We start from the raw sequence: 25,028 nt of genomic DNA, 5'->3' as shown, positions 1-25,028 counted from the left end.
AAACGTTAAGCTTTTTTTTTATCCACTTAGGTGATGATCTTTTAGTTTCGATCGTTAAAATTCATTTTACTTTAAAGGGAAGCACGAATACCAATTTCTGTATTTTTAACTTTCAATAATTAGGGAATTTCACAATCTCTGTTGATGAATTTTCAGACACTTTAACATCTGTCGTTTACTAAAACACAAGTCAAAACAATGTCTTTTATTGTTCTCACGTGAGAAGGGAAGAGGTGCGTTGTCAACCAGACATTTTAAAATTTCTGATAATCAATAAATTAAATATAAAAGATTACATTTTGAAGGATTATCATTATAAAATTAATTTAAAAAAAATTAAGATTTCGGTTGTTTGTTTGTTACGTTACTAATATAAACGTTAAATAGCCTGCTTATTGAGAAAGGATGCATAGAGTTCATTATATTATATAATTTGTATACTTGTATAGCCTGAATCAAAACCAAGGAAGACTCAATTTTCTAGCTTCACATTTTTTATCATATATAATCTTGTTTATAATTCGCCTTAGTTTTTAATTTTATTAATTGACTGCTACTTATTGAAACCTGAAGTGCCTGTTTTTTTCATAGGATCGATTGATATTTATTTATAAATAATACTTTAAATAAGTAAATTCTTATTTTGAATTAATCAAATTGATAACAGACCAAATCATCCCAATAAGGAGTTTGGTCCTTCAAAAAATACCGACTAATATTTATAGATATTCAGTATCGCACAGTAGTATTTAGATTCAGTGAAATGTCAGCTGTTTTGGTTTAGAGTCTGCGTCTATCGTCAGCGCGATTTAAAAGTACCGTAACGCCATCTATGATGACGCAAGTGAAAATAGTTTTCATGGTGGCTTAAAGTCTATTTTTCTTAGATTTTATTGAAAATGAATGTTTTATCGTAGGTTTTCGTGCGTCTTCATTATATAAATTCACTTATATTACGAATTCAATCGCTATGGTATAATATTAGACGCGTTATAATTAATTTAAAGTAAAATAACTCCCTCTGCTGGCAAAATGTCTCCTCTCCCTTTGAGAGGAAGGCTTGGAACTTATTCCACCACGCTGCTCTTATGCGGGTTGGTGGATACACATGTGGCAGAATTATAAAATAAAATGTGGGTTTCCTTACGATGTTTCCGTTCAATGCCGAGCACGAGATGACTTATAAAGACAAATTAAGCACATGAAAATTCAGTGTTGCTGCCTGAGTTAGAATCCGCAATTATCGGTTAAGATGCATGTGTTCTGACTTTGCCAGGCTATAATCTAAGTCGGCAGATAGTTGAATTCTCTAATTGATAGTAATTATTTGCAATCTAACCTAAACGCTAAACGTACATATCATTTTAGGGTCAGAGCGCCGTCAATTACAAATCTAAGACTTTACCAAAATTTTTTGTGCTTTTATTATACTGGTCCTCTCCCCTAAAAACATAACCTAGTTATTCTCTGAAATAATTTTTCGCTGTAGAATAATTAGTGGCAACGACTACCACTAAGAGAAAATACATTCAAAATAATGTTACTAATTAATCAAATTTTAATAACTGATGATTATTTTTATTAACAAAAAAAATATATACAAAGTCAAAATTAAATGAACACACGGACACGAAAATAAATAAGCTTGAATGAAACTTCAAAATAATGTTACTCACCAATGAAATTTTACTATTATACTATGTAGATACTTGTAAATAGATTAAATAAGAACAAAGATAAAAATTATACAAGTTTTCGTTTGACTGACGCAATGTGAGACATGATTCTAGATATGGCAAATCGAATCGTACAGCTTACAATAATTAAAAAAGCAAGGCTGACACATAATGTAATTAGTACTAATTCGAGTTCATAGTATTCCGCCCAGTGCATGTCGGCTGCGGGTGAGCGCAGATGTTCGCCGCCGTGCCGCAGCACATACTCCGTCCACCACACGGCACGCTGCAACGGGGTATAGTCTCGATCCCGCATTATTGAACGTAATTTTATAATATTGGTTCGATAGCTGGAATAATAATGATTTAAATTTTATTAATGAAGTTATCACTAAATTATTATAATTTATATAAAGTAATTAATATGTAGGTATATTGAGTATTTATTATAAACACAAATGAACTTTAAAATCATTACACTGTGGAATTTTGTCAGTTGATTGACGATACATTTCTAATCATATATATAAATTAAAAAAATATATTTATTGACAGGGAATACCTATCTAATTTTGATCATTATCAACAAATTAGGTTGAAGAATGAAAAATGGCACTTCTTTCAAGTAATTTTCAGTTAACAATTGCGTAGAACGTATTTTTCATTAATCTCTTGAATTCATAATTTTTATCACTGTTACTTATGTATAGTATAAAACAATGTCGCTTCCAGCAACATAAAACTACGCAACGGATTTTGATGCGATTTCTTTTAATAGATAGACTGATTCAAGAGAAAGGCTTATATGTATAATGTATGCATATTATAGTAGATAAACACTAGTAATTTTAGAAGTTTCTAATGTGATGTCGTAAATAAACATTTTTTTTGCGCTCACAACACAGACGCTGACCAATCTAAGAGAAAGAAATATAGCATAAGCTAACTTTATACTTAACTTTATACGAGTAATAATGGCTTTTTATGAAGTGCTGTTAAGCAATACAACATTAATTAATCCAATTCAGTTCCTTAAATATATTGCGCATTTAATGTAATAAAGATTAAAACAACTCTTTAAAACTTATTAAATGGGTTATTTCGAAGATATTACACATTTATAATGCAGGGACATAGTGGTTTGCTTTATCTAATGACAAAAAAGCGGTGAAGGTTAAAGCGAATAAAGATATTCTGTAGCATATTTAGTATTAGCATTTCACCCGAGAGAAGCCGAGCCGGGTCACTAGTAATATATAAACTAATAATAAAAGAACCTTGAAAAATCAAGTGCTTCTTGCTTGTACGGAAAGTCCAACGATGATGACATTGTCCTGACTTTCCAGTGGAGACTAGCGAACTGGGTAGTAGATATTATTTCCATATTTTAATTTCTAATTTAAAAATCGAAGAGTAATCCGAAACAACTCAGGACTAAGGGTATTCCGCGGCATGGAAGTGTAAACATTTCCAAACTCCCAACTTCAGCCGTCTGTTGCGAATTTATTGTCAGAAGAACCCATCATTATACTAGCCAGTCCCAAAATTTCCAAATCAATTTGCATACCCTTCATAAACTAGCCACTGCATAAATTAGTTTCCGTTTAATTGATACATAGTACCTATATGTATGTAGACTCAGAGCACAAGTTTTAGGAAGTATTAAAATAAAATTACCTTGGATCGCTGATCACGGCTTCTATAGCATTTCTTAATATTTCCTCTGTAAGCGTTTCCATGTCAAGCTTTATACCAATTTTATGTAACTCATACTTTTCAGAATTAAACCATTGGTCACCAAAAAGCGGTATGCCTATTAACGGAACACCGGCATCGATAGCTTCATCAGTAGATTGAAGTCCTGCTTGTGTTACAAAAGCTTTGATGTTTGGATGACCTGAAATATTTATAAATGAACATTTTGCTTGATATGTCAAAACTATGTAAATTGTAGAATATTGAAAATGTATAAATTCCAAACATTGTTTCGAACTGAAATGGATACTTAACTTTGATATTGGTAAATGTATTATATCAAGTAACTTTGAACTTTGCTTACTTAACAGATCTGATTGAGGAAACCATTTTCCAACTCTGACATTTTTTGGACAATTCGATAACTCTTCAGTGTCCCACTTCAATATAATATCATACTTAAGTTGCGACAAAGTATTCATAAGAATTTGAATCTTTTCATTTGGTAGTGAAGACGGCTTGGAATTAGTACCAAAGCTAACATAGACAACACCATATTTTGAGTTATCGAGGTACAACTTTAAATCCTGGAAGGAATATTTTAATATACTTTAAATCTAAATTGTAACATAAACATACTTATAATCTTTAAGATGATTAATCTGGATTTTCTTTATCTCAGAAATAATTTGGGTTCCTAATTGGGTTCATAATAGCTTAGCAATTAATGCTACGCCGCGCAAAGGAACTTTACAGTATCTTGTACCGCATTGTATAGTACCCTATGATGATGTATAATATACTGTATAGATATATTAACTTAATGTAACTGCAATTAGCATAAGCATTTAGCATTTAGCATAAGTAGTAAGCTTTCTTGTAAATTATATTATTCAAAAAAATAATCGTCTAATAGAAAGAATATGGAACATTAGACACTATAAAATAAATACCTTTGTCAATTCCTTCTTAGGTTTATGATGAATTCCATTTATAAATACGATATTTTTTGTAACAGGGCGATTGAAGTCCCAAACAGGGTCAATATTGAGTAAAACCATTTGGACATTTTTTCTTAATTCACTAATAGGTGGTATATTAGGGTCAACTATTTTTTTTAACATTTCATTCTCAACATTTTCCATATCAATGACAGTTTTATATATTGAACGGCAGAAATACACCTCAAGCATATTTTCCCATATGGAGATATTTAAGATCTTCTGACGGGCTGGTGCTGGGTATAAATTAGGATGTGATGGAACTCCTATTGACTCAAATATTTCAGTCGAACCACCAAATGAACTTATTTGTATCACGGGTACTTTATAAATATGGGAATAGCCCAAAGCTGCGCGACTAATTTGTTCAATGATTAGTAGATCGAAAGTGATATTCTTATTGTTTATCATGTTTTGCATTTCTTCTGATAGTAATTGCTCCTCAATGACTTTTGTGATTTTTGAAAATAAACATTCTACTTGATTCAATAAATCACCTTTATTTCCTGTAGATATTACATAAAATTCTTTCCATGTTTTGTATGACAAGTCATGAAAATCGATTTCATAGAGATTCTTCGGCGATTTGCCTTTAGGGAATTCTGGATCAGTTGTTAACACAACCACTTCATGGCCACGTTTAGCTAGTTCTTGTGTCAAAGGACGAAATACTATTTGATGGCTGATCGAAGGAGTAGGAAACAAAGCCAGAATTCTCGCTGACTCACTTTTTGTAATTATCAATAACGTGACTAATATTATCCTAGCTAAGAACATGTTACTAGAAGTTGTTTTGTCTGCTACAAGACTGCTTGTATAATGTTTCTTTGAATGTCATATTGAATTCGCAGTGTATTAAATATAGTTCAATTGTAATATTTAAGACAATATTAAAAACAAAGGTTACTTCATAATGCTATTTTATATTTATTATATATTTCTCATAATCATATACACTAACATCTTTCAATCACATCTTTCAACATTGTAAGTGTTAGTGTTATGTTGCGTTTTAAAAGCTTTGAACTCAAACCAGGGCACAGCTAAAGTCAATATACCACTGCTGTTTACCGATAGACCATTGATCAGTGTTATCCTTCCTGGTAAGATTCCTCCTCTACCTTTACCAAAACGTAAATTTTATTTTGTAACTCATCCAATCCTGTTCCCCAAATAGGCATCTCCATAATCTAGGACTGACATACCGTTTATAATGTTTACACTACATTTTTTTTCGCGAAAGATCACATCTCCTGTCACAAATCACGGGTACTTGTCATGTCTGTTTTGTCTGATTAATCTTTGAGATGAGAGAACCACTGGACTTTTTAAATAGACATGACATAATTGTTTATACACGAAATATACACATATAAAGGCTATTTACTAATATTTTTCATTAATCACTGTGAACACAGCCTCTGAATAACTCAATTCGTTTCGTTTTAACATCTGTCCAAAGCTTGACGTCATGAAGCTACATTAATTACAAGTAAAATAAACCCACAAATATTTAAAGTAGAAAAACGTTCTACTATGAAGCTTCTGCTACAGAGAGTTGATTTTTTTTAATTCAATGCGGAACACTAACATATAGCCGATATTGGCAAGCCCTTAGTATCTTGGAGTCAGAATACCACACAGGAGTGCAGGAGTTGAATACAGGAGTTGAGTTGAAAAATAATATTTAAATATTAACGCCTAGCTAACTAAACTTAAGTAGTGAGATTAATGAAAAAAATATTTTGTTTCCTTCGTATGTACAGGTGTTCACCGATGACTGTAGCAATGAACTGAGCTATAACCTATTTAAAAGTAATTTCAAGGACATTTAAACGAAGCGGTAATCAATTTCTATGATCTCACTTTAAGGTTGGTGAAATATTTATTCAGTTGCAAAGACATAATTAGATATTATGTTATGAACTATTCAAATTAATTGAAGACAGAGCCGAGCCGTGATGGCCCAGTGGTTCAAATAAAGACAAACACCACTTAATCTTTATGTCCTTCAATAGCTCGATAACTGATGGGATATTTCCTCAGAAACATTATTTTAATTCAATGCTGATGAAACGCAAAAGCCTAATATGTTTAGATATTTATATGTATTTTTAGAGCCCTATGTTCATATACCTTGTACTATTTGTAAGGAATGCAATAAAATTAATTGGTGCCACCTTTCAATGGTAGACTATAACAAAATCACTCAAATATATCGAAACAACATACAATAATTCAAAGCTGCGCAACTAAATGATTAATAGATCGATAGGTATATTCCAATAGCTTATAATGTTTTGCATTTCTTCAGATAGTAATTGTTCCTTCCTTCCTTGTTAAATCCCCTCTGTGTCTTGAAGCTATTACATAAAATTTCCATGTGTTGTATGAGAAGTCATGAAAATCGATTTCATAGATATTCTTCGGCGATTTGCCTTTAGGGAATGCTGGATCAGTTGTTAACACAACCACTTCATGGCCACGTTTAGCTAGTTCTTGAGTCAAAGTACGAAATACTACTTGATGGCTGATCGAAGGAAAAGGAAACAAAGCACAAATTCTCGCTGACTGACTTTTGTAATCGTTAATAACGTGAAAAATATTATTTTGGATAAGAAAATTTTACTAGAAGCTGTTATGTCTTCTACGAAATTGTTTATATTAGTTTTAATTGACTGTTATAAGTATAACGGCATATTTAATATATTTATATTGTATTTAGTAATCTAACACTTAAAACTAAGGCGCTTGGATAATGTTATTTTTTATTTTTATTTCTTTACTTTATATGTGATCCAAAAAAATGGCTTCCTATATTATTATTTTTTGCGGATGACCACATCTGTCTTAAACAGAAGATACGGGTGCTAGAAGCATACGTACATTTCTTAAATCAATAGCTATCGCTCCGTTGAGACGAGAGTATCGAGGGAAGTTTTTGTTCTGCACTTTGTAATAATTATTATCATCGTGGATAATTTAATTAAAATATAAATTCTTTGAAATTATTTGTAAAATATGCCGTCGTTGTAGATAGAACGAATGAGAAATCATATTAGCAACCTATGAGCGGAAAATAATATAGGAAATATGAGTAAGTGTGGCATTAGGAGTTCTTAATATATAAAAGCATCAATTAGTTAACAAATAGTTAGTATTGTGTCTTTAGATTTGCTTGTAGACTATTTGCCGATAAGAATTGTGCTGTAATATTCTCCGTCCTCAAAAGTATATAAAATTCTATGGCGATAGGTAGATGGGTATATCGGTTGAATTAATTTACTGCAATGGCACTTGGCGACTGGCGGACGAGCAAATCGGCGACCTGATGATGTAAGTGGTCACCATCGCACATAGACAATGGCGCTGGAAGAAATATTAAACATTTTTTTCATCGCCAACCTTGGGAACTAAGATGTTATGTACCGTGTGTTAGTATTTACTGTGAACACAGTCTGACTTTACGCTAATATTTGAACAACACCTGTCCAAACTTAGACGGAATAAAAATAAAACTATTGATACAGTAATATAAACTAATTCTTATTTTTTTATTAAATTGAAGTTAACGTAATAAAATTCCAGTAAGGAAGGAACTTTTAGCTTTAGAAGGAAACAGATAAAATTCATTTAAAGTCACATCACGTCCTCACTGCGCGGAAGTTGTACTAGAAGCTATGACACCAACTAAAAGGGAATCAAATGTATACAGTCAATTTTTAAAATGTCGTAAATAACATCAACGTACACTGTAATTTGAACTTTAGAACAAGTTCAAAGAATTCATAACTGAATGAAGAAATATGTTAAATGGGCTCTTTGAACACTAAGAATACTTACCTAGATATACATAATATGAGTCCAGATCGAACAGTGGATTGAACTCGTGCATCTTAACCGAAAATCTCGGGTACAAATCTGAGTTTATTATACGCTATAAATTTTTGTTTATAGTTATTTCCGCTCGATGGTTTCGGAAAACATCGTGAAGAAACCTGCATGTATCAATTGAAAACCTCCACCAACCCGTACTCCAGACGGAAGAATAAAACTTCTTCTTAACAGGCGAGAAGTCTTTTCCCAGTTATTCTCCTTTACATAGATATACATATATTTTAAGATGGGTCCATCTTAAAATATATGCATATCTATGTAAATTCTATTTAAAGTCTCATACAGAAATAAAAGATAAAAGAAGTCGTGTTTGAACAATGTTTTAGTCATCGTAAAACAAACTTTTAATGGTGTTATTTGCAGGTAACTCGTTTTAGTTATCTCTATGGAGAATACGGATACTATTTATTATTTTGAGATAATAATTAAATAGTAATGAATAAAATAAGTATCTATTTTATCTACTCTATATTCTATTATTGTACAATTTCGACTATATTTTTATAGAATAGGCTTAATGTTGGGTCCCATGTAAATTAAAAGATAAAATTGTTTTAAAAATCAAAGAATTCATTCGATTATTTGACTGAAAACTACGATGCTCTAATTTTAGTAATATGTATATAATATATACAGGAGCTACATTTATTATACAAACTATAACAAATATATATCTTTTTGTCCTGTATTTTTATTGTGTAACAGTTCATAAGTGAAGCTAAATTTTCTTATGCAATATTATATTGAATTGATATATTTTTATCATTTGAATGTTTTAATGCCTGTTTTTATTTCATTTAAACTGAGACGATTCAAATGATGAACACGTGTAGGTTATACTGGTTGAATTTTAAAGCAAACTTTTTCAGTTTTTCTCATGTTCGTCGCCGAAGATAAACATAATCGAAATCAAGGTACTTTTAGTTATTATGTCACGGAATAAGTTGTATTTTTGGTATGTTTATTCAATATAATACGAATCAATTTCCCAATCACTAATTATTATGAATAAGTGATTTCTAGTAACAATTAAACTAACAGATTCTAAATCGATCATTGGTGATTTAGTAATTATAAATCTTATATTAATTCCTAATAATTAAATCATTAGTCTGTAGGTAAATGTAATCTACCATCAGATGACCTAATTGTTTATGCTTCCTCATATAATTTTAAGCTTATCACTTGTGTCAGGAGTGGAGACGACAATCGGGCAAAGGGGGCGATACTGCGATTTTTTACATCGCTACGCGGCCCGTAAACCATTGCCCGATTGACGCTTCAAATATTATATAAATAAAAAATAAACACTAAAAAATAACTTTGAAAAATTTGTATAAATACAGGATTTAATTTTTAATCAAATTGTTAGTTTATATAAGTTAAGATCGCTGTTGCAATACATTACGTAAATCGTAAGTTAAGGTAATTAAACTTTGTTTTGTTTTTTTAAACTTGCTCTAAAATGTGAATAGGTTACATAAGAAATACCTGTAAAAATGGTAATTAAAATTAGAATAATAGCTTGCAGCAGTACATACGACCCACTCAGATTTATACCATATTTGCAGCTCATAGAATAAATATACACTATCTGGTATTTTCACTTTTCGAGAGCACAATAAATTCACAACAATTTATGGAATGCCTCGCCACAGACAAATGACGGTCATTCATATCCAAACTAAGCTTGGTATGCAGTTTTCGACGTATCCGATTTTAAACCTGGAAATTGTCAGTTGTGACCGTTAACATTTTATTTGAGAACTATTTATGTTACTTTATTGATTGCATAAAAATAATAACCAGAGCGATCGTCTGTGGACATTGTGGTTTAAACCTAAATTTTCTTAAATTATTTTTGCAGGTTTTTATTTCAATCTAAAGTATATCGGTTATATATACATATAAATATAACTGATATACTATACCCCTATGTTTGCGTAGGTAGACTACCATATAGGCAATATGGTAAGTGATCCCCAGACATCAGCACTGCAAGAAATATTTATCATTCTTCATTTTACCACCAATGCGCCACCATCCCTGGGAAGTGTGATGTTATGTAGCTTTTGCCATAGTTAAACTGTCACTCGGATTCAATAATACAAGCAATACTTATTAAATATTTTTCATAATACAATACTTAGTATTATTGTATTCAAATCGGAATACAATAATACTAAGTATTCCTGAATGTATCAAATAATAATATTGAATATAATAATTTCAACAATCCATAAATTTCTATTAGACCAGCGTTGTGGAATTTGTCACGTGGATCTTTAGCAAAGAAAGCGTCCACCCATGGACATCTGCTACATCTTGCAAGTATATTGCTGACCTTTAAGCAAGTAATGCAGCTTACAGTACCACGGACTATGGGCCTTATCAATTGCCCATCGAGGACTCCATTTATCAGTATCCAATAAAACAACGAGGAACAGAAAACTTAAAATAAGATTTAATAAATAATGTATAAGTTTAAAAGCTGCAACAATACCTTCAATCAAAACTTTTGTTGCTAACATAACCATAGTTCGTGCTTCAGAACTAACTGTAAATTGCATTTAAATGACTACAAGCACAGCTCAAGCTCTTCAAGTGTTAACAATATTACAAATTGAGAGAAATTGCAGAATTGTCCTTTTGGATGTTATTGTCTAGTCATATAATACCTTAAAATGAAAAGAGGCATTAACACTTTTTCCTTGTCTAGAAGATTATCTAAAAAAGGCATCACATATGTCGGCGCAAATTATAAAAAGGCGCTGATTTGACTTTTAAATAGGCACTGTGTGTAGTTGGACAGCAGATGGCATGGCAGTTCGCACTAACGGAATGTTGGGGCCAGCGCCAAGTCGACAAGGGCAGTTCTCGGTCGACAAGCGTTGAGTGCACTCGCATTCTTCCGACGGAACGTTTGCCTCTGTCGCCCTAAATATCTTACTATCTAATAAAGGACTTGTGATTAAATTATTGCGACTATTATTGTTATTATTGTAAACCAAATTAAAGACAATTATTGTTGTTAGTGTTGTTTTTTGTGTTACTTCCTACCCTCATAAATCGATCTTATTACCATTTCTGATGGGAAAGATAATTATAATCGTGACGATCTTCCGAAACATCTATTCGCAAGATTTTTTCCAAAAATTATAATTATAAATCTTATTTCGAACTAAAATAGTAACATAAAAATCATAATTTTAAGGAGAAACACAATTCATACCACAATGCACACAAAATATATCTTTCAAACTTTTTGCTCCTTGACCTGCTTATTTTTTTTTTTTATTGAATATATCATCCTCTACCTTTAGTTTGTTATAGCGATTCGTTCCTTACATTTCAAGGAACCGAAAACAACTAATGAAAAATTTACCGGGATTTGATGAATTGTATGCCCTTTCAGAGAAACGACATATTCACATAAATAATGTTATCATGTAACATAGATGACTTTTTTATCGATAAGTTATTAATAATAACAATTTCGCAAAAATTGGTTGAACTTGAAGGAACAGAAAGAGCAAATCCCCATGTGTTTTGAAACGAAGATTACTCGGAAAACAAAACTCCACATCTAAAAATTTAGCTGTTCGTAAACAGCACTCTAATAGACCAGACATTGTCTTTGCAAAAATAAGCAGAACTGATAATTAAAAATGAATAAATATTGTATATTTACCAAACATAATTAATATTATAGATACACGTATAATTGAAACGATACTCGAGATAACTAATCAATATGACAGACAAGTACTCCCTGATCATTGTAATATGTACTTCTGGTAATATTTTTAATAAGTGTTGCTAAAAATAAAAGCACAATTATACAAGTCATTAAAATGATTACATACCTATTATGCAATATTATATTTATAAGATTGAGCAACTTTTCAAACCATTATTCGTTTTATTTTAAATAAGTTTAAATTACAACGTGCTTAAACTACTGGTATATACATTTCAATTTTGGTTATCCAAACTTAGCTGCCACATCTATTGACTTTTACTCAGAAGGCCTATGTTTTATTCATGACAACTAACCGTATCCACTGCAGAGAATTTGAAGTCAATACAAACAGTTGATTTTTTTTTTGGGCTTGACTTGATACATTGTAAATAGGAAAAGTTACCGTTGTGCCATGAGAATTTTCAATTAGTCTGAATGCGTTTCGTCTATTGGCTTTAAGGAAAACTTAATTAAATCTGTTGTGGAATAAATAAAATTATTTGTGCTGTAGATATGAGGTGCCAAAAAGAAAACGTCAACTAATCTATGTCCTTCTGAAAATCACTTTAAGGCCTGGTGACATTAAGAATATTAACAGCTGGTATTTAAAAGGATAGACCTTTTATAATAACTTCCAAATAAGATGTTAAAGATTGACCAAACTCCAACTCTCACGCTCGTCACATCGAACATCGGGTCACAATACAATTAATGCTTCGAAACGAATACTTCATGCAGGCTTAAAAAATAACATGATGAATGTAATAGTAGGTCTAAACCGAAACCGTTAAGGAATAGCATAAAGTGACTACAATGAAATCACATAATCACATATTTAAAAGAAATACCCTAAAGATGAATTGTATGATGATTTAAATGAAAAAAAAAAACAACGCAAACTGTAATATTTTAATAAACATAAAATTATCGGAAGTAATGTTAAATAATATACAAACTAAAAGTGTTCATTGTCGACAAACTTATTCATATCGACAATTTCATATATATTACTGCACTGTAAGTGTTTAAATTATTCGAAATCGTGATAGGTGGTATATTCAACTGTTATCTGTTTGAAAATATTTACACAACATTCGGAGTTCATAAAATTACGAATACTATTCTCATTTCCATGAGCATCATAAATTCACTGGAATTTATGGAATGGCTCTCCACAATAGGTGAGTCATATACCAAATAAGCGGGGAACGTATTTTTCTGTTTTAATTTTCAATCTGTATAATTTGCTATCATGAAAGCAAAAAGTGATTTTTACTCTTAAATAAAGGAGCCACATTAAGGTATAGTCGGTGTCTTTTTATTTTACGTTCAAACTAAGGAAAAGATTGGAATAATACATGGAAAACCTTATCTGCTTTGGAGAAGCATTTCTGGCTAATAAAATTAGCCAGAAATGCTTCAATGCGTCTTCTAGACTATAATAATCTGAGTTATTTTAGTACAACGACGAACACGATATCAAATCAATCATTTTTTTTATATAGCTAGGCAAACGAGCAAATGGATCTCCTGATGGTAAGTGGTCACCACCACCCCTAGATAATGACACTGTAAGAAATGGGAACAATTTCTTACATCACCAATATGCCATCAACCTTGGGAACTAAGATGTTACGTCCCGTGTGCCGTTAATTACATTGGCTCACTCATCCTTCAAACCGGAACACAACAATAAAGGGTAGTGCTTTGGCTTTTCCGCCAAATGTCTGATAAGTGGGTGGTACCTACCAAGACGGGTTAGCACAACGCCCTACTAAAGTGGTAGGGTTTTGTGTTGTGTAACCATTCTCATATCAAAAACATGGCGACAAGTTTGAATTGATAATGAGCGTTTTCGAATTTAGAACATTAATTATTTGACTAGCCATAATAAAATCTGCAATATTTCACTCCATAAAGTAGACACATTATTAATTAAATAAACAATAGACATACAATAACGGAAATCAAGAACACTAAGTAAAAAAAAAAAAAAAATTTTCGACCGGATCGTTACATGGGTTAAATGCGGAGTGCGTATCTCAGGAAATGATTTATAAAGAGAACCGGGTGGCAACGATTGAGGAAATTATTTAGATAAATAAAGAATTTCTCGCCAAAGATACGTTAGTACACGTAGTAAGTAAGTTTGTATAAAAGTAGTACGGAATTTTGATTTGTTACAATCAACGTAAATTATGCAAGAATTTTGATCAGTTGTATACAGACGCCGTTAGACCCCATTTTACCCCTCGAAGTCCCCTTCGAATGAAAATAAGTAGCCTATGTTCTTCCCGGAACTCAACCTATCTCCATACCAAATATAAACTAAATCGGTTGAATGGTTTAAGCGTGAATATTATCAGACTGACTTATTTTCGCATTTATATATAGATATATAAATTATTATCACGACATTCATATAAAAAACTGACAGTTGGCTGGTTTGTTTTGTAATGTGACATTCTATCTCGATATATAAATAATATAAAGTTTTAAGCATAATGTTATCGTATGAATAAAATAATACTAGCATATTATTTATACATTTTCATCGTATAAAAACAGACCAGAAAAGAACTTAACTAACTCGGTATCGGAAATCCTTCATTCAATCCTTCAATCCTTCGGTATCGGAATTTAACTAACTCGGTATCAGAGTTAGAGTGCCAAAGTTCGAATAATTCACTTTTAAGACACGAACATTTCGTCCATTCATAATAAATTGTTTCATAATTTAATTCCTGCTAATCATTACTAGTCTAATCAAACTTCGGTAACTACATTGTTTTGAACATACTGTATAGTCATATTAATGATTTAAAGTTACACCGACTATGCTGACGTCCTTGTAAATATAATTGTAGTTTTCATCTAGTAATTATGACGCGAAGTAACATAAATATAGTCTTGGGACGTTGAATTACTTAATAGTATTGATTTTAAAGTGTGGTTACTTGTATTCTTGGTCTGATCAATAATTTCCTATTATTTTTAAAAGTGACGTAATTGTCTGCGCCAATCGGAAGAATTTCACGTCAAATAAATCTTAAAAATTAAAGGGATTTTATCAGTTCACAAAAACATCAAGAGCAATATTATTTTCTATGGGTAAGCGGGAAATGACACTTCGATCAAGTGAAGCTGACGATTGAGAGGTGTAACGAGGCCACTGTATTCGGCAATGGCAGATTTTCACGATTTTTCCGTTAGTTACAAGCTGAAAGCCTGTAAGCGTTCTGAATTTCGAATTTCAAGCCAGTCTAGAAATTCTTGTCAATCAAGAGCTCTAATTTGTTATAGAGCACCGTGGGTATATCCATATTTATTAATTCATTTGGATATCAAAATATACGCTAATTCTTCATTTACTAGAAGACTAGTTTCATTAAAGGCTGAATTTAAATTAATTACATATAACGTTGCAAGTTCGATATTATGTCTATTTGAAATAATGACACCCTTGGCATTGCACCCAGAATCGGAAGAAATTAATGATATAATTAATAATGTTTGCTTAAAATGCACGATGCAAAAATTATCAAACAGAAAAATATTTAAGCCATTTTAGGTTTCCTTGTCTTGACAACCTTGAAAGAATGAAGTATCAACGGGATTGTTCCGGTTATGTTGAAGGTAAAGAGGGCAATCAAAATCCTTTTTGAGACTTTTCTATTCAGAGGCTAAGCCTCTCCATTACAAAACACTCGACTTTTTAATACTACATGTATAGCTTCAGCTGTGCGTTCATTATCAGACAATCACGACATTTTTTAAATTTTGAATTTGTTTTAGAATACTTTTATTTAAATGTAGATATTCTATAAGTAATTTTCAGTCGTCTACTGTTTCATTTATATATATATATATACAAACACATACGTGATAAATTTCAATCGTGTCAGCTCTATAGTTCTGGAGATTACGTGATGAATTAATGTATGAATAGTGTCTAATATTATGTATGTAGCGATATAAATATTTAAATTGGTACATTGCTTGTTTAAATAATATAATACTTATTGTACTGCTCTTCGTATAAATATGCGATATATATGAAGCATTGAAATATTGTTATTAATATAATATCAACATGTAATTTTTCCTCTGTTGAACTCTTTTTTCGAGGAGTGAGGAACTTATTCTGTCACGTTGCTGTTTGCGATTTTCTCACGATGCTTTCTTTCATACAAATATTATAAATGCGAAAGTAATTATGTCTGCTTTTAAAATTATCACGACAAAACCACAAATGAGGTAGCCTGACTGTGAATTACAACCTAAATATATTAATAACTGAATTTATATGAATGTATACGATCCACGTGACGCAAACAGATTCGCAGCGAACAGCTAGCTAGATAAAAGAAGGTCACAACCAGAACTAGATCATTACATTGTGAAAATTGGCGTTACTCATGAAAATATTTTTGCAAAGACAATATCGAAATAACAACTAAAAGATTCAAAAGTCATTTGACAATTCCAAATCGTTGCCATTTGAAAAACAAACAGCACTCCAAATAGAAAACAAAGCAATTGTCGACCTGAGATTGACAGTGACTTATTTTGTTCGGGCGCTACGATTCAATTGAAATGACTCTTATCAATGCTATATAAGGCATAATATTGCATGACAAAATATCCAAATGTTTTGTCAAGTTAACGATTGTTGACTTTTATAAATTGGACTTTAAATTTTCGTTTTTAGAATACATTGATTTGATTTATTTCTTCATTCTCGTAATGGATAAGAGATTTATTATTAAATTTCGAATATATATCTTTTGTCTCATTTTTTTAAACACAATGTGTTACCAATGCGAGAAAGACAACAACACAAACATTTTGCTTATTAGAGTGTGTGAGAAAGGTTAAGGTAAGAGATAGGCGGTTCAGCGAAGCGGAAGCTACTGGGTTGATTAACCCCAAAAGTTTTTTTTTTTTACTTATAATAGTCACAGATAAAAAAGTTCTTTCACAAAATTATATGCGTTGTAGGTGGAAATCGAAATTGAAAGTAATGTATTAAAAACAAACAGTGACGGTATTTTCATAAAGGCAATATTGATTAATAACATAACATAAATATTTTACATCACAGAACATATTACTTGATTAGACGTCAGCCTTTTTATGTAAGAGATGGGCGAACTGGCAAATGGGCCACCAGATGGTAAGTGGTCACCACCGCCCTGGATGGACGTTGGTGACCATTTGGGCGTATTGTAGTTTTAACAAATCCCTCCTTTTTATGCAAACGAGCAGGAGACTCACCTGATGGAAAGTAGCTTCCACCGCCCATGGACATCTGCAGCACCGGGGGGCTTGCAGGTGCGTTGCCGGCCTTATATCACCGATGCTCTATCAACTTTAGGAGCTAAGATGTTATGTCTCTTGAGGATGTTCATACGAACCACGAAACACAAGAATACTAAGTAGTGCTGTTTGGCACTAGATTATCTGATGAGTGAGTGGTACTTACCCCGACAGTCTTGTGCAACCACCAAGTTTTATAGTACTTTACTATATTTAAAGAATAAATAAATAAATATTGGACAACATCACGTACATTACTCTGATCCCAATGTAAGTAGCTAAGGCACTTGTGTTTTGGAAAATTTAGAAGTAACGAAGGTGCCACAAACACCCAGGCCAACATAAAAATCTAATGAACTTTTTCCTACATCAACTCGGCCGGGAATCGAACCCGGGAGTGGCGTACCCATGAAAACCGGTGTACATACTACTCGACCACGGAGGTTATCAAATATGTATATATTTAAGAATAAATTAATCAGCATTGACTTGTTAAAAAAAAAGAACACAGCGTCGATACTAATGTCGTGTCGACATTTAGGAAACCATAATTGAATGTTAAAAGATATATAATACAACTAGCCGCTGCCCACGGCTTAGCTCGCGTGGAATTTGAATATATTTACAGATGAACTTAAAATATTACGTTAATTTAAGACCTATTTTTATATCACATTGGTGTGTATTTCACCCCTCAGGGTAGAAAGAATATCCAGAAACGTTTAAATACGTATCTACTCATTTTTAATCAGTATCCCAAAATTATGGTTTCTTGTTTCTAACTTAAGAAATAATGGAATCCATACTAATTTTCAACCCTTATTTCACCCACATAGGGGCAGAATTTCCCAAATTCCTTCTTTAATGAGTGTCTTCTCAATAAAATGATCCTACTCAAATTCATGGCCCCAACTTTAATAGTTTACGCTCGGCGATGATTAATCAGTCAGTCAGGACATGTTATTTTATAAGTATAGATAAGTATTGTGCGTGTGTGACACACTAACACACACATAAAAAGATCAACTTAAAGTGTTGACAATATAATTGATTCAATTCCAAACGTTTAGACATCAGAGACCGTCCGCGTAGTTATTTCCAAAGTGGTACAAAACTGCCACTCGCATTCACGCTCCACGCCGAACAAAGTAATCGACATTAAGCTTCAATAGTTTGCCAAAGCCTACTCTGATTGATTTCCACTTCGTCAGACAATTCCGCAAAAGTTAGAGGCTGGAGTTGGCACAAACGCGATGGACTATTGTTATGATAACAATAGAAATGTCAAACGTATAGTCGTCTTTTATCAGAATAGCAAATAAGTAAATTATTGACAATGATTGTTTAGTTTATATGTGTTGTGATATAGCTCTGTGGTTTGAACGCGTAAATTCAAATAAATGTGGCGTATTTGAATTGAGCCGAACACGAGTTTTTTATGTTCAAAATGTCGTTTATCTTGATAAAATAAAGCATCGTTAAGAACCAGATACCTCGGAAGACACATGTATACTTAATAGCCCATAAATATCCCACAGCTAGGCTAAAGCCTCTTCGTTTGAGGAGAAGTTTTGGAAACAATTTGTTAACCGTTTAAAAAAACACACACTGTAAATGAAAAGTTATAATCTTTTCAATATTCAAAATATCAAGACTACGTGAAAAAGACTAGGGAGGTTTAAAAATTACAAACAGTATCAATGCCTCCGAAGTAGAGGCGAAACAGACATTTGAACTTTCCCTAAAACACCTTATAAACTTTTACGATGATACACAGATGAATGAGAATTAAGTTGAAGAGCTTTGTGAAATTTTAACGCAAACAGAGAAAAACAATGTTTTAGGTATACACGAGAATGTTAACGGAGCGATTATTCGTTTTTTTTTTTTATAAATATACTGACTCCTTATCATTATGACCCTATCGAACTATAATAGTCCTGGCATAAACATATCTGGAAGAATACTCTTTCCATTTTCAACAAAAATATTAAGATATATGAAAGTATTATCTAAAAAAAATATATTTAACTATCGATATATTTTTTTTTTCTTTTTTTTATGATATCGGTAGGCGGACGAGCAACTGGGACACCTGAAGGTAAGTCACCACCGCCCATAGACAATGGCGTTGTAAGAAATATTAACCATTCCTCACATCGCCAATGCGCTACCAACCTTGAGTACTGCTGTTCTGCGGTAGAATACAAATATAAGAGCGGACAACTGACAGATTATGGACTTCCACCTGTTTCTTAATCGTTATTGTAGATTGGAACCGATATTTATGATTTACAAGCCATGAGATACTGTGTAAAGATATGTACATTGTACATACGTCATATATTACATGTGCATGCGTAGGGACACTCTTAGATTCGGCCTTTCGATATTTTTTCAAAATAATTCGAATTTTAATCCACTAATAAAGACTACTTAGAAAAGGTATAAGAACTTGTATTTGTATTACTGATTTTTTTTTTATTCTAACGAAATATTAACCATTCCTTATATCGGCAATCCACTGAACTGGGAAACTACGATGTGTGTACCTTGTCCCTGTTACTGGCTCGCTTACACCTAAAAAAGAACACAGTATTACTATTATTAGGTATTGCTATTTGGCGGTAGAATATGTGATGAATGGATGGTACCCGGACGGGTCTTTACAAAGCCACCAACACCGTAAAGTCAATGAGAAAAAAATATTGTTAAATTAAAATCGCTTTCCGCTCCCGCTGTAACTTCATCATCACACTAAAGGTGAAAAAGAGGCTAACGCGGTTTTACAGTACCATAAAAAGATATTATGGCGTTAGACACATTCTGGTCTGAAATATTGTCTTTGAATTTTTTTCAGAAATAAACATAAAGATATTTTATTAGGATGTGGTTTCGATATAGTCTTTAAGGTTGAAACCGAGTTGATCTTCAGTAAACAACATTCACTCCATTCGAAGAACGATTACGTATTTTCTGAAAATGATAAAAAGTAAAACAAAAATTACGTTTATGTAAATATCTTTGCTAAGTAAACGTGTGCAATAATTTATTATGCTGACTGTACGTATATCGCTACATATAATTATAACCTTTAATTATTTACACTCTAGAGTTATAGAACCCTTATTATAAAGTCTTTGCTATGCCATATTTTAGAAAATGTATATTTTTATTGAAAGGCAAATGGCTCAGTAAGTATAGGAACAATAGTCATTTCAATATATCTCTCAATGCTTATTTTTGTGATTAACGCATTTTGCATTGACAAAAAAAAACTCAAATTAAAGGCAAACTAAGATTTTATGTTTCGAAAACCTGAAATTATAAACTGCAGACTTATACACATAGAGTACATTAAGAAATTGAACTCTCGGCCTTTGTTCAGGGTGTAAGATAAGCAATGCTCATTACTCTCGTTGTCCTAAATTTCGAAAACCAACAAAGATATTTAGGCCTGAATAAATACCACCAAATAATATAGGCATCTGAGGACTCAAAGCAATTTCTTTGTAACCAGGAAAGGATATTGAATTGACAATTCTAAGCTACTATATACATTATTAAATCCTCTTTAGTGATTCACTTTCGAATGCTCCTTATTTACAAAAATGAGTCTTATTTTAAAAGAAATAAAGATTAAAATAGTATATTTTTTTGTATAGAAACCTATACACGAACCAATTTCTGGTCAAAAGTGTCCTCCAAAAGGTCATTATTTGGGACAGTGATGGACTCAATTGTTAATATCTGCAATTTATGCGGGTATAAGTATGCTTTTATTGTAACTGTAATTCTCGATCTTCTCTGGCTTTGATGCCTTTTGTAAGGAATGAAATACAATTGTGACACGCCCAATCAACTTTAGAATTTATTACTAAATATTGTCCAAATTTAAATATTTGAATTAACTAGAAATCTAGGTTTTATATCTTAATCGTTTAAATATTGCATTCAAAGAAGAATTACTTTTTAATTTTGCTTTGTTTTTAATTTTGTTCTTCCTTTGTACAAGCCCGCTTGGGTAGTTGTAAAGTGGAGCCAGTGTAACTACAGGGACTACAAGGGACATTACACCCATTAGCCTCTCCTGTGTTTCATAAAAAAAGAAAGAAAGTATGTAATCTGATATAGAACGGAAAGCTTTAAAAGTTATCAGACGAAAAAAAATTGCAGTGCCAAGTTACTTCAAATTACACTACCGTTAGAGCAAGAAAGCTAAACAAACAGAATATGATAGAACACTTCAAGACGTTTCCGAACGACCTATATAAAATAACTAGTAACAATTAAATATGACTAAACTTGTAATCATAAGAATACTAAAATTTTGATGATATCATGGAAGCCGAAGAAATGGAGGAATCACTTAAAATTGCAATTAATTATAATGATAAACGAAAATTAAAGATAATGTTTGACTCACAGAATTAATTTTGTTGCTGACTGATCACATTTTTGCCACATATATATCCACTTTCAAACAACGGAACAGCGTAATTGAATAAACTCCAAGCCTTATCGTTAACTCCTTCCTAAGGAGTTTTTGGTACAGCTTTTAGACATTGATGAATAACATTATAAGAGGATAATAGTATGTATGTGTAGGTAATTTATCTTTAAAGATAATAATATTTTATGTATTGATTCCTTAGCAAGCCTAAAATGTTAAAGATATCCCATCAAAAACATAAATGTAAAAATGAGAGCCAAGTCCAATATTATGATATATAGCTTGGTTGTTGACTTCAACGACAAAAGAAGTGAGATCTAAATGGGTGCCAAGTACAATAGTCCTTCCTGAAATTTAACTACATAAAATATAATTTCTTCTTATAATTTAGGATAATATATTGTAGCCTAAGGTCTGTCTATTTAATCTGTTTGTGTTGTAATTTTAGAACGTGAAGTCGGTTATAGTTAAAAATCAAAATCAAAATATACTTTATTTAAGTAGGCTTGATGAGCCGGGGGTACATGTCAGGCACCTCCTCGTGGTGTACCCTGGGCAACGGGGCCGGCTTGAGCTTGCTCGTCGGCCACGGCTAAGACTGGCGGGAGGGATGCCGCGGGGCTGCTCCTGGTACGTCCCTGATCGGCGTCAGGGCGGACCATGTGAGTGGCCTCGTTGGCTAGGAGGGAGTGGGAGGGCTCGCTACTCGAGCCTCCCAGGTGTTTTACACCGGCGGTCAGCGGCGGAGCCTACCATCTTATCCGCCGCAAGGCGTCAGCTTCGTTGACTCCTAGCCTCGACTCGGGGGAGTTCGCCACATTCCCGCGTGGAGGATGAGGGGGAAGGCGCGCACTAGGCGCGCTTTCCATGAATATTCAGCCACCTTACGGCTCCTGCCGCTGGTGGGGTCACGGTTGCATGCCCTTAGCGATCCCGTGGCCTCATCACTCGGTGGCATGGTGTAAACCCGAGGATGGTTTTAGTGGGTAGGACAGAGCATAAGCACTAGCGTGCCCTGGCACAGGGCATTAGTTCCCGGTTGAGTCCCACATACTAGTCCTGGTCCCCCGACCGGGCGGCATGCGTAAAGGCATTTCCTCCTCGTTAAACAAAAAAAAAAAAGGCTTGATGAGCCGAGATGGCTCAGTGGTTAGAGCACGTGCATCTTAACCGATGATTGCGAGTTCAAACCCAGGCGAGCACTACTAAATTTTCATGTGCTTAATTTATGTTTATAATTCATCTCGTATTCGGCGGTGAAGGAAAACATCGTGAGGTCTGCATGTGTCTAATTTCAACGAAATTCTTTCATATGTGTATTCCACTAACGTGCGTTAGCGCAACGTGGTGGAATATGCTCCAAACCTTCTCCTCAAAAGGAAGCATTAGCCCAGCAGTGGTAAATTTACAGGTTGTTAATGCAAGTAGACTTTTACAACCATTTTTGAATCGTATATTTATAAAACTATATTAAGTGAAGCTACCACCGGCTTGCAATGTAGATTTTACCGAAAAGAAGCGATAAGTAACTCAGTAGTTACTCTTTTCCAATATTTAAAATACGAAGTTGTGTTAGTTAAATATAATTACATGTTTTTTTTATTCTATCGGTAGGCAGACTAGCAAATGGGCCACCAGGTGGTAACTGGTCACCACCGCACATAGACAATGGCGTTGTAAGAAATATTACCCATTCCTTATATCAACAATGCGCCACCAACCATGGGAACCAAGATGTTACGTCCCTTGTGCCTGTAGTTACTCTGGCTCATTCACTCTTCAGACCGAAACACAACAATACTGAGTGCTTCTGTTATATAGTAATATATGTATATAATATATCAAGCCTGGTCAACAAATAAACGAATAAATAGGAAAAAAATCTATGACAAAGATATTTCAATTAGTAACCATTTCTACAAATAAATAAAGTCTTGGCTTGGTATTATAATCGTGTCTAAAGCTATGACTTTGTCATTATGAAATAAATTTATTTTAAAATAGTTTACATGGATTTTACCTCATTAGCAGCATTTTAGAGCTCATCAGAATGTATCGTATATAAAGTTAACATGTGTTAAGAGTTAAAAGTTTTCTTATTTATGTTAAACGTTCAAGATTGTGTGATGTTAATTTTGAAGTATTATATCATTATGTTCGGAAACTTTTGCTTTTGTATTTGCATCGTAACTTTGTTGACTCTCAAGTTAAACTGTGTTAGCTTGAATTTTATATAAGTATGCGGTAAAACTTATAAACTTAGCTGGTTAAGATTTATTGTCATTTTAAACACAAGTTTACATCATGTTAACTAGAAAAACGTAATGTATTAAAATACATTAGAGGATAAATTAAAGTATCAGTCAGTTAATAGCCCTTTGCTGGGCTAAGAACTCCACTCTATTTCACAGAATATTTAGGAGCTTCCTCCACTATGCGACTTCAACGCGGATTAGTAAATAACATTTGTAAGAAACTCATCCAACAAAAACAGGTTTCTTCACCATGTTTTCCGTTAAAATCCAACCTAAGATAAATTATTAATAAAAAAAAGTATGTGTAAATCAAATTTGATTTAGATGCTGTTTGACACTTTCTAAATACTGTGACCTTTCGGTTGACCCTTATAAGTAATAAGAACAATAAATATTTAAAGATTCTTTAAAGATCCAATCAAATTTGTCGAAAACACAAACCAAGTGACATGTTATATTGACATTAATAAATAATTATAACGATTACATAAATAATACACGCTTTATCAAATGAATTGTTAAAGATTAACACTGCGTCAAAACCGCGTCTAATATTTATTTATATACAAAACTTTTAAATGTATTCTTATAACAAGTATCGTGGATTTATTCATCTAAAATTTTTCTCTCGTATTTCGCAAAGTGATATAAAACTACGTTTCAACGAACACTTTTCGTCGCTTAGTTGACAAACTTGTTGGAGGCCAATTACAAATAGCATACGTAATATATTGGAAACACATTGAAAGTATATGTATTTTGTCTTTGGAATTTCTAAATATTTTTGTATTTTATTCACGCGATCTGTTATGTCTACAATATAATTGAAACTATATATGTTTACAGTATGTGATTACTCTTACCTTCTTATATAAGCTTGGGTACCACTTACTCAAGCAGATATTCTACCGCCGAACAGAAATACTTAGTATTTTTTAGTTCTAGTTTGAAGAATTTGACTAAATGTAACTACTAGAATTCAGATACAAG

The 25,028-nt window shown here is 32.5% G+C and overlaps 1 protein-coding gene across 1 annotated transcript; it reads right to left on the bottom strand.

Moving 5' to 3' along the window:
• Positions 1 to 1,743: 1,743 nt before the first annotated feature.
• LOC125072584 (UDP-glucosyltransferase 2-like) lies at positions 1,744 to 5,149 on the bottom strand. Its single transcript, XM_047683214.1, has 4 exons — positions 4,325 to 5,149; positions 3,736 to 3,958; positions 3,354 to 3,573; positions 1,744 to 2,026 (listed from the first exon to the last, which is right to left on the bottom strand). The coding sequence occupies exons 1-4, from the start codon at positions 5,147 to 5,149 to the stop codon at positions 1,744 to 1,746; spliced, it is 1,551 nt and encodes a 516-aa protein (XP_047539170.1).
• Between the last annotated feature and the right edge of the window lie 19,879 nt (positions 5,150 to 25,028).

This window comes from Vanessa atalanta, chromosome 22 (genome assembly GCF_905147765.1).
Source record: "Vanessa atalanta chromosome 22, ilVanAtal1.2, whole genome shotgun sequence".
Taxonomy (NCBI): domain Eukaryota; kingdom Metazoa; phylum Arthropoda; class Insecta; order Lepidoptera; family Nymphalidae; genus Vanessa; species Vanessa atalanta.
Note: the sequence above shows the minus strand (reverse complement) of the source record. Positions and strands in the feature narration are given on the sequence as shown.

What these genes read in the sequence shown, in the direction of transcription:
- LOC125072584 (XM_047683214.1), bottom strand. Translation starts at nt 5,149, where the DNA reads ATGTTCTTAGCTAGGATAATATTAGTCACGTTATTGATAATTACAAAA. An exon ending in CTAAGAAGGAATTGACAAAG is followed by an intron (nt 3,959 to 4,324) that starts GTATTTATTTTA and finishes TATTCCTTCCAG; the next exon opens with GATTTAAAGTTGTACCTCGA. An exon ending in GCCGTGATCAGCGATCCAAG is followed by an intron (nt 2,027 to 3,353) that starts GTAATTTTATTT and finishes TTATTATTCCAG; the next exon opens with CTATCGAACCAATATTATAA.